Source organism: Chelonia mydas, chromosome 17 (assembly GCF_015237465.2).
Source record: "Chelonia mydas isolate rCheMyd1 chromosome 17, rCheMyd1.pri.v2, whole genome shotgun sequence".
NCBI lineage: Eukaryota > Metazoa > Chordata > Testudines > Cheloniidae > Chelonia > Chelonia mydas.
Window position 1 is genome coordinate 22470012 of NC_051257.2, and position 15678 is coordinate 22485689.

Sequence of the window (15678 nt, forward strand, 5' to 3'; positions counted from 1 at the left end):
TCCCATCTCAAAAAAGATACATGAGAATTGGAGAAGGTGCGGAGAAGGGCAACGCAAACGATGAGAAGCGGTTAAAAAGATGGAGACTGTTCAGCTTAGAAGAGCGACGACTAGGGGGGCATATGCTAGAGGGCTATAAAATCCTGACTGGCGCAGAGAAAGTGAACAGGGAAATGTCATTTATCCACTCACATCACACACGAACTAGGGGTCACCTATGAAATTAATAGGCAGCAGGTTTAAAACAAAAGCAATTACATCGTCACACAATGTGCAGTCAGCCCCTGGAACTCCTTGCCAAGGCCAAAAGTATAACTGAGTTAAAAAAAGAATTGGGTACGTTTCTAGAGGATAAGTCCATCAATGGCTTTTAGCCAAAATGGCTGGGGATACAACCCATGTTCTGAGTCACCTTAAACCTTAACCCGCCAGAAGCTGGGACTGGACAAAGATGGATCATTTGAAATTGCCCCGTTTTGTTCATTCCATTTGAAGCATCTGGTTGTGGCCACTGTTAGAAGGCAGGATAGTGCGCTAGATGTATCATAGAATAATATCAGGGTTGGAAGGGACCTCAGGAGGTCATCTAGTCCAAACCCCTGCTCAAAGCAGGACCAATCCCCAATTTTTGCCACAGATCCCTAAATGGCCCCCTCAAGGATTGAACTCACAACCCTGGGTTTAGCAGGCCAATGCTCAAACCACTGAGCTATCCCACCCCCAATGGGGTGGGATGGACTATTGGTAGACCCAGTATGGCTGTTCTGACATTCTTAAAGAGACGGGGCACTGGAAAACATAGCCCTGGCCTTCCAACCAGTTCTTACACCAAAAATAAGTACATTTACATTAACATGCATATGCTGACCTTTGAGTGCTTAGCTGTGATTCTGTTTTCTCTGTGAAAAGAATGTTTATGGTAACAGGGTTTTTTTGTTTGTTTTTTGTTGGTTTTTTTCTCTCAATAAAGATCAGCCAACTGGCCCCTGCTGGTTCTGTCTTTCCAGCCCTGAAGTTGAGAAACATTTGGTTGTTAGTATCGGCACACACGTGAGTACTTCTTAGCACATTCTTCTCATAGAAAAGTGCAATGTTGTATTGATGCTTATAATTTAAAGCCACTTTCTTTTTAACACTTGACTTTAAACTGCAATCAAAAATATCCTAAACTATACAGAAAAGTTTCAGAGTAGCAGCCCTGTTAGTCTGTATCCGCAAAAAGAAAAGGAGGACTTGTGGCACCTTAGAGACTAACAAATTTATTTGAGCATAAGCTTTCATGAGCTACAGCTCACTTCATCGGATGCATTCAGTGGAAAATACAGTGGGGAGATTTATATACACACAGAACATGAAACAATGGGTGTTACCATACACACTGTAACGAGAGTGATCAGGTAAGGTGAGCTATTACCAGCAGGAGAGCGGGGGTGGGGAGGAACCTTTTGTAGTGATAATCAAGGTGGGCCATTTCCAGCAGTTGACAAGAACGTCTGAGGAACAGCAGGGGGAGGGGGAGGGAGAGGAATAAACATGGGGAAATAGTTTTACTTTGTGTAATGACCATTTACTCCCAGTCTCTATTGAAGCCTAGCCATCACCTTCAGCCCCCAACTAAAACCTCTCCAACGCATCATCAAGGACCTACAACCTACTGAAGGACAACCCATCACTCTCACAGATCTTGGGAGACAGGCCAGTCCTTGCTTACAGACAGCCCCCCAACCTGAAGCAAATACTCACCAGCAACCACACACCACAACCACTAACCCAGGAATTATGTGAATCAAACTTAAATCATATCCCTAAGTAGGTAAAAGATCTCCCAGCAGGACAGTTTATTCTACTCTGCAGTTAGATAACTTTTCTTATCTTTCTTTATGCTCAGGGAACAACGGTAAGGCCAGTTCTGCACTAGAAAGATTTGCCAGTATAGTAATGTCAGTTAGGGTGATTTTTCTTTAATGATATTTCTATACCGTCAAAAGCCCTCATATAAATGCAGTTATATTGGCAAAAAAGTGTTTCTACCAGTATGGTTTATTCTGTGTGATAAATCAGTGTAGCTGTATGGACAAAATCACATTGTTGGGTTTTTTGCTAGTATAAGGCATGACCGCATTAGGAGAGTTTGCCATTAGAATTGTGTCACAAATCCACAAAATCAGTGCTACACCCCAGCTTTAGAATAGTCTCTTGGAGGAATCCCTTCAACGTGCCAGAGTCCCAAAGGGGTCTCACTCTTCCTTCAGGGCAGGCTACATGGCCTCACTGCCTCCTGAGACTGAACCTCTAGGTTCAGCACTCACGCTTCACACTGTGAGCTCTGCTTGCCAAGTCCAGCTGAGCGAGACTCTTGGTTAGAGACTTGTACACTCTTCAGGGACTAATGCACTTCACGCAGTATTTGCAGTGACAGTCAAGCAGCATTTTCAAAACAGTAGGCTGTATTAGTCTCAGTCTGCTGGAATATAGCATTGGAATTCCTTAGGTTAGCATAGAGCCATAAACATTAAAGCGTAGTCCATGCTAGTCAACCCAGAGCAATTCACTAGCCAAGCTGTAGGGAACTCCCATTTTCAGGCTCGGTGTCTCTGACTTCCTTCCTTAGGCAGTTCCCAGGTGAAAGAGCCCATGTTTATTCCCCCACCTTATACCCCTCAGTCCTTTGCTCTCAAGCTGGAGGTCTCTGCTCAGCTTAATTCTCCTCCCTTTGGGGCACTGGTTGCTAGATGTCAGTGTCCTGGTGACTGGATTTTCCATTGTCTTCTCAGATTTTCCACTGATACCGGTTGGCCTTGGCCAATCTTTTTAATGACCCGTTAGGTCTGCTCAGACAGCTAGTCTACGCACCCACACACTTATGTCTCTTAGTCTGCCCTGAGAGCAAACTTGGAATCCATTTCCCGCCCACCCGTACCCCGGGTAGCAGAACAAAGTATGAGGGAAACTGCGTCACACATAGGTGTCAAAAAAAATTATTTTTTTATTTATTTTTTTAAAATTCCCAGTTTGTCGTAAGCTACATTAACAAACCTTTTCTGGTGCAGATCTGGTCTAAGACTGTCCTGAGATGGGAACCTACTTCAGCTCTCAGTAAAATTCCAGCTCAAATCATGAGAATCAGATGCATTTCTTAATGATTAAATCTTCTTGTTTATAAGTTTTTGGTGATCTTTTTCTCTGGATAACTTTCTATCTAGTTGGAGACCATTATGTCTTGTGTAAGAACACCTGAGCCCTGATTCAGTGACCTCCTGTGGGTTAAACAGTGTTGATAGTTGGCTGTTCCACTTTGCCTAAAACTGCTGCTGCTGTGGAGTATAACCCAAAATTTAAGCTGATTATGAACTATTATAGGAGCAAATTAATTATTTTTTTATTTTAAACCCAACCATAAATTCCCATGTGGATTTTCTGTCAAGCTGCGTCATATGCAGAAATCCCATTTATTGCCACCTTGACTGAAGCCCAGCTCAACTGTCTCCTTGCTGGTGGCACATTGCCCTGCCTCCAAATTAATTTTTTGCAGTTCCTTACCCTTTTCTAAGTCAGCTGATAATTGACAGCCTGCTACAAAATCTTCTTGAAGTAGAGCCTGGGGTATTTTGTTGATTTTTATCTTTTGAATCTTGCAACTGTGAGCCAGGTTAGCCATGGGGGAGTTATAATGGCAAGGTCTGAGTTAGTTCGCTGTGAATAGCTTCTTATGTATTTTCTGACCTGTTGTTCCGTTCTAGTGCTATCTTGCCCTTGCCAAGGGTGGCTTATCAGATGATCATGTCCTGATTTTACCTGTTGGGCATTACCAGTCAGTGGTTGAACTTTCTTCAGAGGCAATGGAAGAAATAGACAAGTACAAATCTTCACTGAAGAAGTTTTTCAGAAGCAAAGGAAAAAGATATGTGTTGTTTGAAAGAAATTACAGGAGTCAGCACCTACAGTTGCAGGTAGGGTTATAACACACCCGTGGAAGAACACAACCAAAGCTGCTTTGAAAGGGAACAGCTCACATTTCAACCTAAGTGCAGGCCAACTCCCTTCTCTGTTTTTCCATCTTGGCATCCCAAATTGTAAATAATCGTGCGACCAGCCGCTGGGAAGCAGGACAAAGGTAAAACCCCTGTGACCACTTAAATGGCCATTTGAGCATGTTTAATTTTTCCTGTTACAGGAAGTGCTGAGAGCTGAGTTTACTGAAGGCCAGTGTCAATAGACTGGAACATTTATTATCTTCAACTGATAAAGACCAGAAGGCTTTCCTCCTGCTTTGGTTTTAACAGCTCTCGTTGGCATGTGCAGTGGGTTACTGTTCAAGGTACTGAGCTAGACAGGAAAGCTTGTAAGTGTGTGCTGTAACATACAAAGCTTTGGTCAGTGTCTGAAAACATTGATGCTCAGTGACCAGTTTCTGCTGCATGGATTATGGAAGGGTGCATTGGGTGGTTTTCTACCTGGTGGATCTGTGACCGTTTCAGAGTGGCCTTAATCTACCACAAAGAGTATTGGAGGACACTCGTGAAAACGTTTCAAGAACTTTTAGTTTTCAGTTATTCTTCCCGCTCCTACAAGACAGACCTGCCTCATATGTTTAAGTCTATAGAAACAAGTGATCATGTGTCTCACATGATGACAAGCAGTACTGAGAGATGTGCAAACCCCAGTGATGGATTTATTGCCTTATCTAAGTGAATAGTATGGTTTGTGTCTTTTTCTTGTGTCCACCATCTCCAGGTGATTCCTGTACCACTCAGCTGTTGTGCTACTGAAGACATTAAAGAGTCCTTTATTTTACAAGCACAAGAACAGGAGATTGAATTATTAGAAATCCCAGAGCACTCGGATATCAAGCAAGTATGAGAAAAGACTGTCATCTCTCATTTACTTATCCTTTCTGGTTTGGCATTTCATCCAGCAGTAGCCTTACGTGACCAGATTAAGCAGTCAGGAGTTGTGATACACTGCAGGCCTGATTTACCTCTTGAGGTGAAAATATTGTGAGTTGCAGGTGGTCTGCATCTCTAACATTAAGCTATTAACATTAATAGCTGTAGGCTGACTGTCTGGGGTAGCCTTTAATTAAACATTCCTAATATGACCTCCTGTTCCTTTTATTTGAATAAAACCCCTAAGGTTCCCATAGGTCAGTGCAGTTTTCACTGCAGTTTTCTGCATGATTGAATTTATATAAAAAAACCAAACCCTTTACGTTTTGTAGAGTAGTCCTCTCTCTGTTATAGTGGCTGTAAATAAAGCTCAGAAGCCAGAAATGTCTGAGGTGAGGGGATATAAGAAATAAGTCTCCATCTGGCATGCTAGTAATGTGCGCATGGCTGGCCAAATTCACTGCTGACAAGAGCAGGTGCGGCTCCATTTGCTTCAGTGGAAAAGTGCCAGTTTATGCCAAGTGGTTGACTCTTGGAGCACTTGCCTGGCCAGAGTTTAGAAAGCACTTGCCCTTCTTGCTGGATCAGTGAGTAATAACCAGCAGCAGTCTAGCTTGCTGTGTCCTTTGGGCCCATTACTCTTTGGAAACCACATTTGCAGCCAAAGTAGCAACAAGCCAGAAATTAGGTCCCAACTTTTTCTTTTAACTCTGACACACTGAGATTCATCTCAAGCAAAGCTGAGGCTTTCCTCAGGCTGGCTCAGAGAAAGCTTCTGTTAGGAAATGGGAACAAAACTACTTAACTTTGTAAAGCCGCTAGATGCCATGAATAAAACCAGATCACTTTCCACAAGGAGTATTACGAGCTCTTCTGTATAGCTCTTCATGCTCCAGAGGAGTTGACTGGCTAGCTTCTGGTCAATAAATAACACAGATGTGTTTGTATTACTATGTAAGGCAATGCAAAGGTTTAATAATACCCTGTCTATGTCCAAAAGTATAAGGCCTTGATTTTCAGCATGCTGGGCTGTGGAAATTAGTTATTATTTTAGTTTGGTTTCAACATATAAACATAAAGATGCTTTATGCTGGTCTGTAGGAGCCTTGACAAATTAAAACTACACTCGTTTTCTGCGATCTCTCGAAGTTGAGGTTGATCTTTCACAGGTTTTATTTTTCATGGTTCCTTTGGTGACTGAGGAATCTGATCCTTGAGCACAGGCTCGTTGGCAGACATTGCAAGTAGTGGTGTAAGACAGGATTGGGCCGCAATTGCTGCGTGACAGTTGTAAACTGAGACAAAAGCAACCTTAGCCAAACCAGCTGCCTTGCTGTGCACAAAACCAGACATCAGCATGAGGTGAATGTCTCCTAATTTGGGTCCTGCAGAACCCCAAACACAACATGTGCTTTAAAAATCTCAGCATCCTCCAAATGCTTTTCACCATGCACTAATGGTGAGCTTATTGGGGGGGATTCAGAGCAGAGGGAATGAATTTCTAAGTTGAGGCCTCCTGTCCTACTATCAGCATCCTCTCTGGTAAACCAAAGAGGCCGCACTTTGAGCACTTCCATTGATCTTGTGTCATTATCTCGCAAGGAGAGAGGCATCACAAGCAGGCAAGCCCCAAGCCATGTCGGGCTTCATAAGTCAGAACAGGCGCTGAACCTCCACCCACAAGCTAATGGGCAGCGCAAGTGCAGATCAGAGTATTAGTGTTAGGAGCTACTGGCAAGATACTCTATTTATTTTTCAGCAGCTTTAGTTTCCAAATGGACTTATGGCACTGTAGCCCCGTGTTGCCCTAGTGTAATTTTAACGAGTGGGGTCCCACGGGGATCAGTTCTGGGTCCAGTTCTGTTCAGGATCTTCATCGATGATTTAGATAATGGCATAGAGAGTACACTCATAAAGTTTGTGGACGATACCAAGCTGGGAGGGGTTGCAAGTGCTTTGGAGGATAGGATTATAAATCAAAATGATCAGGACAAACTGGAGAAATGGTCTGAAGTAAATAGGATGACATTCAATAAGGACAAATGCAAAGTACTCCACTTAGGAAGGAACAATCAGTTGCACACATACAAAATGGGAAATGACTGCCTAGGAAGGAGTACTGTGGAAAGGGATCTGGGGGTCATAGTGGACCACAAGCTAAATATGAGTCAACAGTGTAACACTGTTGCAAAAAAAGCAAACATCCTTCTGGGATGTATTAACAGGAGTGTTGTAAGCAAGACACAAAAAGTAATTCGTCCGCTCTACTCTGCGCCGATTAGGCCTCAGCTGGAGTTTTGTGTCCAGTTCTGGGCGCCACATTTCAGGAAAGATGTGGAGAAATTGGAGAAAGTCCAGAGAAGAGCAACAAAAATGATTAAAGGTCTGGAAAACTTGATTTATGAGGGAAGATTGAAAAAATGTAGTTTGTTTAGTCTGGAGAAGAGAAGACAGAGAGGGGACGTGATAACAGTTTTCAAGTACATAAAAGGTTGTTACACGGAGGAGGGAGAAAAATTGTTGTTCCTAACCTCTGGGGATAGGACAAGAAGCAATGGACTTAAATTGCAGCAAGGGAGGTTTAGGTTGGACATTAGGAAAAAGTTCCTGTCAGGATGGTTAAGCACTGGAATAAATTGCTTAGGGAGGTTGTGGAATCTCCATCATTGGAGATTTTAAAGAAAAGGTTAGATAGACACCTGTCACCTGGGAATCATCAAGAAAGGGATAGATAAGAAGACAGAAAATATCATATTGCCTCTATATAAATCCATGGTATGCCCACACCTTGAATACTGCATGCAGATGTGGTCGCCCCATCTCAAAAAAGATATATTGGAATTGGAAAAGGTTCAGATAAGGGCAACAAAAATAATTAGGGGTATGGAACGGCTTCTGTATGAGGAGAGATTAATAAGACTGGGACTTTTCAGCTGGGAAAAGAGGAGACTAAGGGGGGATATGATAGAGGTCTATAAAATCATGAGTGGTATAGAGAAGGTAAATAAGGAAGTGTTATTTACTCCTCATAATACAAGAACAAAGGGCCACCAAATGAAATCAATAGGTAGCAGGTTTAAAACAAAAACAAGAAAGTATTTTTTCACGCAACGCACTGTCAACCTCTGGAACTCCTTGCCAGAGGGTGTTGTGAAGACCAGTACTATAACAGGGTTCAAAAGGGAGCTAGATAGATTCATTGCCAGAAACTGGGATTGGGTGACAAGGCATGGATCACGTGATGATAACCTGTCTGTTCATTCCCTTTGGGCACCTGCCTTTGGCCACTGTTAGAGGACAGGATATTGGACTCGATGGACCTTTGGTCTGACCCTGACAGACCTTTGGCTGTTCTTATGGGCTAGATCAGGGATGGGCAAACTATGGCCCATGGGCTGGATCCGGCTCATCAGGGCTTTGGATCTGGACCGTGGGATTGCCTCCCGTGGTGCTGCAGGCCCCACACCGCTCTCAGAAGCAGCTGGCACCACGTCCCTGGGGCCCTGCGGGGTTGGGTGGGTGGGCAGAGGGCTCCTTGCGTTGTCCTTGCCTCCGGGCACCACCCCCTTGCAGCTCCCATTTGCTAGGAACAGGGAACGGGGCCAGTGGGAGCTTCGGGGGAGGTACCTGGAGGGTGGCAAGGGCAGCGTGCGGAGCCCTGTGTTCCCCCTCCCCTAGGGGCCACGCAGGGATGTGGTTCCGGCAGCTTCCCGGAGCGCCGTGGCATGGGGCCAGGGCAGGCAGGCAGGGAGCCTGTCCTGGCCCCAGTGCGAGCCGCTGCCACCCTGGAGCCGCTTTAGGTAAGCAGCGTTGGGCCGGAGCCCGAACCCCTCCTGCACTCCGCCCCCCCAACTCCTTGCCCTAAGCCCCCTGCCTGCACCTCGCACCCCAACTCCCTGCCCTGAGCCCCCTGCTGCACCCTGCACCCCCATGTACCCCAATCCCCTGCCCTGAACTCCCTCCCACAGTCTGCACCCCTGCCCTGAGCCCCCTCCTGCACTCTGCACCTCTCCTGGACCCCAACCCGCTTCCCTGAGCCCACTCATACACTCCGCACCCCTCCTCTGCCCCAATCCCGTGCCCTGAGCCTGTTCCTGCACACCGCAACCCCTCCCACACTCCGCACTCCCTCCCACACCCCAACCTCCTGCCCTGGCCCTGCATACAATTTCCCCACCCAGATGTGGCCCTTGGCCCAAAAAGTTTGCCCACCCCTGGGCTAGATAATACTTCGTCCTGCCATGAGTGCGGGGGACTGGACTAGATGACCTCTTGAGGTCTCTCCCAGTCCTATGATTTTATGAATCGTGAAATGATGAAGGCCTGCATGACAGAAGCCACCCAACTTGGGGCTTGACATACATGTATAGTACGCTAGCTGCCTGTCTCGCTGTGTGTGTGCAGAAAGTGGGGGTGTGCGTGCAAAGTATTCATGTGAATGTACTGGAAAACAGGCCCAATGAGTTGGTAACACGTTTCAGATGTACACTGTTTTCCCTTCAGTGTTCTATAAATCCATCATCTTCATCCTCCTCATCAAATGCACATAGTGTACTAAGAACCATTGCTCCAGCCAGAGTGACAATGGATGATGGCATCGTACCAGACATCACAGAGTGACGTTCCCAGATCTGGCTCAGTCCTGCAAATCTATGAATCTCTAGGCAGACCCTCAGGCAATGCCAGGTTGGGTCAAGTGTGGCACCCTTTGCACATCAGCCTGAGAGCACAGTGAGCTGGGTGTTTTTGTCCTTCCTAGTGACATGGCTGAAGAGCACGCACTGCCCCTTTTGAATGTAGTGAGCAATTGGAGGAAGGCCAAATCACTGCACGATTATGCCATTTCACACAAACAGTTTTATGCTCAGGATTTGGCGATGATGGCGCATGTGGAATGCCTCTAGTTGCTCCAAGTCTGCTTGTAGGAAGGTCCAGGTTTCTGACCCATATAGCAGTGTACACAGTACACAGATCTGATAGATCCTGAACTTTGTCTTCGCACAGAGACGTTTTTGCGTCCATAGGAGAGACATGGACTTCATGCAGGAGACAACGAGACCTATTCTTCAGAAGATGACCGGTTTGCTGCAACCATTTGAATTCATCAGTGCTCTCCAGAGCGCTCATCCCCACCTGCACCAGGGTTCTGGTGACCCAACTTCAAGGTTCTGGACCTTGGTCTTCTTCCAGGAGACATTCAATCCCATTGTGTGGGTGCATTGTGGAAACTTGGAAGGGCAGGGCTAAAAATCTTTGGCTTCTCCACAGTGTCATAGGCATACTCTTTATCAGTGAACACCTCTTGACCAACCTTGTTTCTGACATGTGGAGCCACAAAGTCCTTGTTCCCAGTTGATAGCTTGACGGGGTAGTGCAGTGGTGAGAATACAAACCTTGCTGCACACCTGAGGTTGTACAGAAACGTTGAAAGCTATGAATGTAGGCCCAAATTGGCCTAAGCAAACTCCATTTTGTCTTGTGTTACTACCTTAGCTTCTGCTAGTCAGGTGTGTGGTCTTCTAAGGGAAAAGAACACATGGTACTACTATAGTATATGTATTCCCTCAATCTGGACACACACAAACTAGACTTGTGTTACACATCAACAGACAGATGTTTAAAGTTAAACCAAATATCACAGATTTTCAATCAAAAACTTCAGTTAAGTCTCTTTTCGCATGTGCTGATGGCTGGCAGAGATTGTTGCTCCCAGTGTGTTTTGTAGGACTTCTAATTTCCAGCCTAGTCACTAATTCCCCATGCTGTGGCACGAGATGACAAAAGTGAAGATAAAAGCAGCTATGCTTCTGCCCTTGAACATTTTTTCTACAATAACAAGTTGAGTTAACCCAGAACTTAATTTGCTGGCTTTTGTTGATCGATTTCACAATGTTAGGCATACAGAAACGTAAGGTCTGTATCAGTGTTATCTTGAGTGCACAGTGTATCCCAGCAGTAGAAGACACTTGACCCCACATTGGCAAAGTTATGCTGGTCCCCCCCCACTGGCTGGCAGTTGCAACAAAATCACTTATGTTACAAGCTGTTTCTAGGTTTTCAGTTCTTTTGTGGGGATTTTATATCTGAACATTTTACACTGTATGTATTTAGAAATCAGCTGCTCTGCTCACTTTCTGCAAATGATTAATAGTCACATTATTGTGCTTTTCAGACTTGGCTCAGGGAATCCAGGTTTTCCCACTATGTGAAATGCTGGTTAATGTTTCAGCATCACCTTTATTCCCCCTCTTCTAGATTGCACAGCCGGGGACACCTTATTTTTACGTTGAACTGGATACGGGAGAGAAGCTCTTTCACCGTATTAAGAAAAAATTTCCCTTGCAGTTTGGAAGGTTTGTTTTTCCTCCTATTTAATTTTATCATGTTTAGTAGAATAAAATATACACTATACAATATAAAAGATGCTGCCCTACAGCAGTTCAGAGGGGAGCTGAGGGTACTTAGGCTAATGACCTAGAAAGGCGAGGAATTATTACCATCGTAAAATGAAATAACCCTAAACTTCTTAAGAACTTATTTCATCTGTAGAGCTCAGTCACTTACAAAAGAGGAATAAGTATTTAAAGATGGGGAAAGTGAGAGACAGAGATATGAAGTCATTTGTGTAAGGCCATGCAGCAGCATGGTGGCAGAACAAAGAATAGAATGTGCTTTAACCAGACGGCCCACCATCCTTTCTCTTCTCTGTTTGAGGAATGAGGAATGGAGTCTGGAGTTTCATACTTGTTTGTAAAGATTCCATGTGTCTCCAGTTAGTTATGTGCTACTAGCTCCAGAGCTAGTGTGTCCAAATTCCTACCCACCTTCAGATCATAAAGTCATAGGACTTCAAATGAAGAGGTTAATGTAGTGACGCAAAATCATGTATGTATGACATCCCTTATAAAGTCATTCTCTGTGGTTTACATTTCGTTTTCCATAGTAAAATGCCTTTTTAAAACATGAAAGATGGGTGGCTCATCTGAGTAGCAGCTTACTGAAGTTTTTGGCTAGGAATTCTGTCTGTTTATAAGTAGGCGTGGTAAAATTTGATTTTTATTTTTTTTAGTAATGACAGACATCAATGTTTATTTTTAAATGTTTGTAATTTTTTTATCTATTTAAATTTTTAGTTTCAGGAAATTATGGGGTGAGGGTTCAGACAGTTGTTTAATGCCAGTAGATATAAATTCAAAAAGTACTTTAAAACTATTAAAATACAAATTGTCAACATCACATGTCAAAATATACAAAGTAAATATCCTGAAATAAAACTCAAGCAGCATTTTTCTTTCTTTTCTTATCTGTAATTTTTGATAATAACTGATGGAAATGTTTTTTCATAGCTTTGTGTGTAATTCGTGAAATTGACATTTACCAATAAAAATCAAATCCAAGGTTATGTATGAGTGTGACTTAGTAGATCTACTCCCTTTGAATTCAACGGGAGTTTTCCTGCTGTATTCAGCACGAACAGAGCTTGTGCTTTGATATAACAAAGCCTCTGTGACAGCAGAGTTTATATGCCAAATCTGTAACCTCATTATTTCAAGTAATCTATTTGCAATTTAAAATATTCCAGGCATTGACTCGGGGTATGCTGTGTTTTGATTTTCTGGCAGGGAAGTGTTGGCAAGCGAAGCCATTCTGAATGTTCCAGGGCGAGTGGACTGGCAACAGTGTACGGCCAGCCGGGATGAGGCAGAGGCCGCTGCTAAGGCCTTCAGGGAAGACTTCCAGCCTTTTGATTTTTCTGAGCTGTAGTAATGCTGCGGACCCTGCAGACTCACGGACCCTTCTTCCTGCTTCGTCAGCGCAGCTGCCCTTGCCCTGGGCCTGGGCACGCAGCCGAACTCAATCCATGCTGGGGCAAGGGGCCAGGCAGGGCGCATGCACCTTTACCCCTGCAATAAACTTTCTACTTTTCTGTGTCACTGATTTAGTGCTTTGCAAGGGAGAGCCTGGTCTGAGGGAGGTGGGGGGCAAGGACTGGTCTGAATGGGGGCAGCTCTGCCTGGAAGCAGTAAGCATGGTGGGAGTGGGGTTGTTGGTTGCAGCACACACTACACCCCTGCGGTTTGCAGGGAGGGAGGGGGAGAGGGGGTTATGTTCCCAACCAGCCTTGCCCTGAGTCTTGTGGGAAGAGATGTGAACGAGTTCATGGGCCTTGTGGGGGTTGCTGAAGGTCCCATCATGGTGTGGAGCGACCCCAGTGGGTACAGTGCTGCAGGGACAGTCCAGGGGCAGCTGAGACTCCTGCAGATGCAGGAGTAGCTGGGAGCTAGCAGCTTTGGCAACATCTGTCTGTACAAGCACCAGGCCCCGATAACTAGCCATGGCTAAGCTCCACTGCCAACTGACCTTCTGAGTAACCCCCCAAACCCATGGCTAAGCTGTGCTCCCAACTGATGCCTGGTCAGTTGTTAAGGTTCCTTCCCCACTCTGAACTCTAGGGTACAGATGTGGGGACCTGCATGAAAACCTCCTAAGCTTACTTTCAGCAGCTTAGGTTAAAACTTCCCCAAGGTACAAATTAATTTTATCCTTTGCCCCTGGATATCCACAGCCACCACCAAACTTTAACTGGGTTTACTGGGAAACGTAGTTTGGACACATCTTTCCCCCCCAAACTCTCCCAACCCTTGCACCCCACTTCCTGGGGAAGGTTTGGTAAAAATCCTCACCAATTTGCATAGGTGACCTTGGATCTTAGAACAATGAAAAAGCATTCAGTTTTCTTGCAAGAAGACTTTTAATAGAAGTAAGGGAATCACCTCTGTAAAATCAGGATGGTAGATACCTTACAGGGTAATTAGATTCAAAACATAAGAGAATCCCTCTAGGCAAAACCTTAAGTTACAAAAAAGACACACAGACAGAAATAGTCATTCTATTCAGCACAGTTCTTTTCTTAGCCATTTAAAGAAATCATAATCTAACACATACCTAGCTAGATTACTTGCTAAAAGTTCTAAGACTCCATTCCTGTTCTATCCCCGGCAAAAGCAGCATACAGACAGACACAGACCCTCTGTTTCTCTCCCTCCTCCCAGCTTTTGAAAGTATCTTGTCTCCTCATTGGTCATTTTGGTCAGGTGTCAGCGAGGTTACCTTTAGCTTCTTAACCCTTTACAGGTGAGAGGATTTTTCCTCTGGCCAGGAGGGATTTTAAAGGGGTTTACCCTTCCTTTTATATTTATGACAGCTGTGTTCCCCACCTCTGGGTAACTGCCCTGCCACTTGAGCCCCTGGGTAATTCCCCAAATGTGGATACCCCTCCGGCTGAGAATCACCCTCCCCTAGTGTCCCACCATCCCCCATGCCTAGGTAACTTCACCAAACCCCACTGACCCCTGGGTAATACCCCTGCTGATAATTCCCTCCCTTGGGTAACCCCCTACGCCACCAAGTCCCCTGCCTAGGTAACGTCGCCAAACCACACCGACCCCTAGGTGCCCACTGCTGATAATTCCCTCCCTTGGGTAACTCACCGTCAAGTAACCCTCCCTGGACTCCCACTAAACCCTGACAACCCCACTCCACTGCTAATACACCCAGACCCCTGATAGCAGCCCCCAGTAATACTCCCAAGGACTCCAGTAACCCTGACCATCAGTGCAAACAGCTCCAGAACCCCCAATAACCCCCCAGACCCCGACTGCTAACAGCCTGGTAAACTCCCCTGCACCCCAATGCTGTTGTCTTGATAACCCCCTACGGCTGCTAACAGCTCCCCATTGACCTAATTCTGGCTCCACACATACCTCCTTGGTAAGCTCCCATTGTGCCCCCCCCCCCAGCATTCCCTATCTCCGTGATTGCAGTGACCCCCTGACTACTCTGACCACCTCTGAACCCCTAATAACTGCCCCCAGACCAAAGAGGCCACTGATAAATCATAGTGCTCTCCAGCATCATGACCTGCTTTTAAACCCATCCCACTCCTTCCCCGAGCCCTCCAGGGAGGGCCATTATCTTTGAAAACTCATGGCGACTGGGGGAAGTCCCGGATGACTGGAAAAAGGCTAATGTAGTGCCCATCCTTAAAAAAGGGAAGAAGGAGGATCCTGGGAAATAGAGGCCAGTCAGCCTCACCTCAGTCCCTGGAAAAATCATGTAGCAGGTCCTCAAGGAATCAATTCTGAAGCACTTAGAGGAGAGGAAAGTGATCAGGAACAGTCAGCCAAGGGCAAGTCATGCCTGACTAATCTAATGGCCTTCTATGGCGAGATAACTGGTTCTGTAGATGAAGGGAAAGGAGTGGACGTGTTGTTCCTTCACTTTAGCAAAGCTTTTGACCATCTCCTACAGTATTCTTGCCAGCATGTTAAAGAAGTATGGGGCTGGATGAATGGACTATTAGGTGGATAGAAAGCTGCCTACATTCTCGGGCTCAACGAGTAGTGATCAATGACTCTATGTCTAGTTGGGAGCTGCTATCAAGTAGAGTGTCCCAAGGGTCGGTCCTTGGGCCAGTTTTGTTCAATATCTTAATAAATGATCTGGAGGATGGTGTGGATTGCACCCTCAGCAAGTTTGCAGAAGATACTAAACTGGGAAGGAGGGGTAGATACCTTTGAGGGTAGGGCGAGGATCCAGAGGGCCCTAGACAAATTAGAGGTTTGGGCCAAAAGAAAACTGATAAGGTTCAACAAGGACAAGTGCAGAGTCCTGTATTAGGACGGAAGAATCCCATGCACTGCTACAGACTAGGGACTAAATGGCTAGGCAGAAAGTAATGAGAAAGTAATGCCTTCTCTGGGCTTCTAATAAATTTCTCATGGAGTCATCC

At 45.3% G+C, this 15678-nt stretch overlaps 1 protein-coding gene and 1 non-coding gene across 11 annotated transcripts in view; both read left to right on the top strand.

Annotated features, from left to right (window-relative positions):
* The window catches only part of CWF19L1 (CWF19 like cell cycle control factor 1), a 67517-nt gene extending 54700 nt beyond the window's left edge, over positions 1–12817 (top strand). For 4 of the 10 annotated variants that reach the window (XM_043531283.1, XM_007065454.4, XM_043531281.1 and 1 more), the window contains 5 exons: positions 971–1050; positions 3741–3950; positions 4735–4854; positions 11142–11239; positions 12509–12817. In XM_043531283.1, coding sequence (XP_043387218.1) covers positions 971–1050; positions 3741–3950; positions 4735–4854; positions 11142–11239; positions 12509–12650 — 650 coding nt within the window. In that variant the 3' untranslated portion in view covers positions 12651–12817. Of the gene's footprint in view, positions 1–970; positions 1051–3740; positions 3951–4174; positions 4319–4734; positions 4855–9890; positions 10677–11141; positions 11240–12508 lie in introns of those variants that run through there. The other 6 variants (XM_043531277.1, XM_043531282.1, XM_043531278.1 and 3 more) reach the window with 3 other exon arrangements.
* Positions 4437–4573, top strand: LOC114020766. Its single transcript, XR_003565536.1, has one exon. It is a non-coding gene; the product is annotated as a small nucleolar RNA SNORA12 (small nucleolar RNA).
* Positions 12818–15678: the final 2861 nt, after the last annotated feature.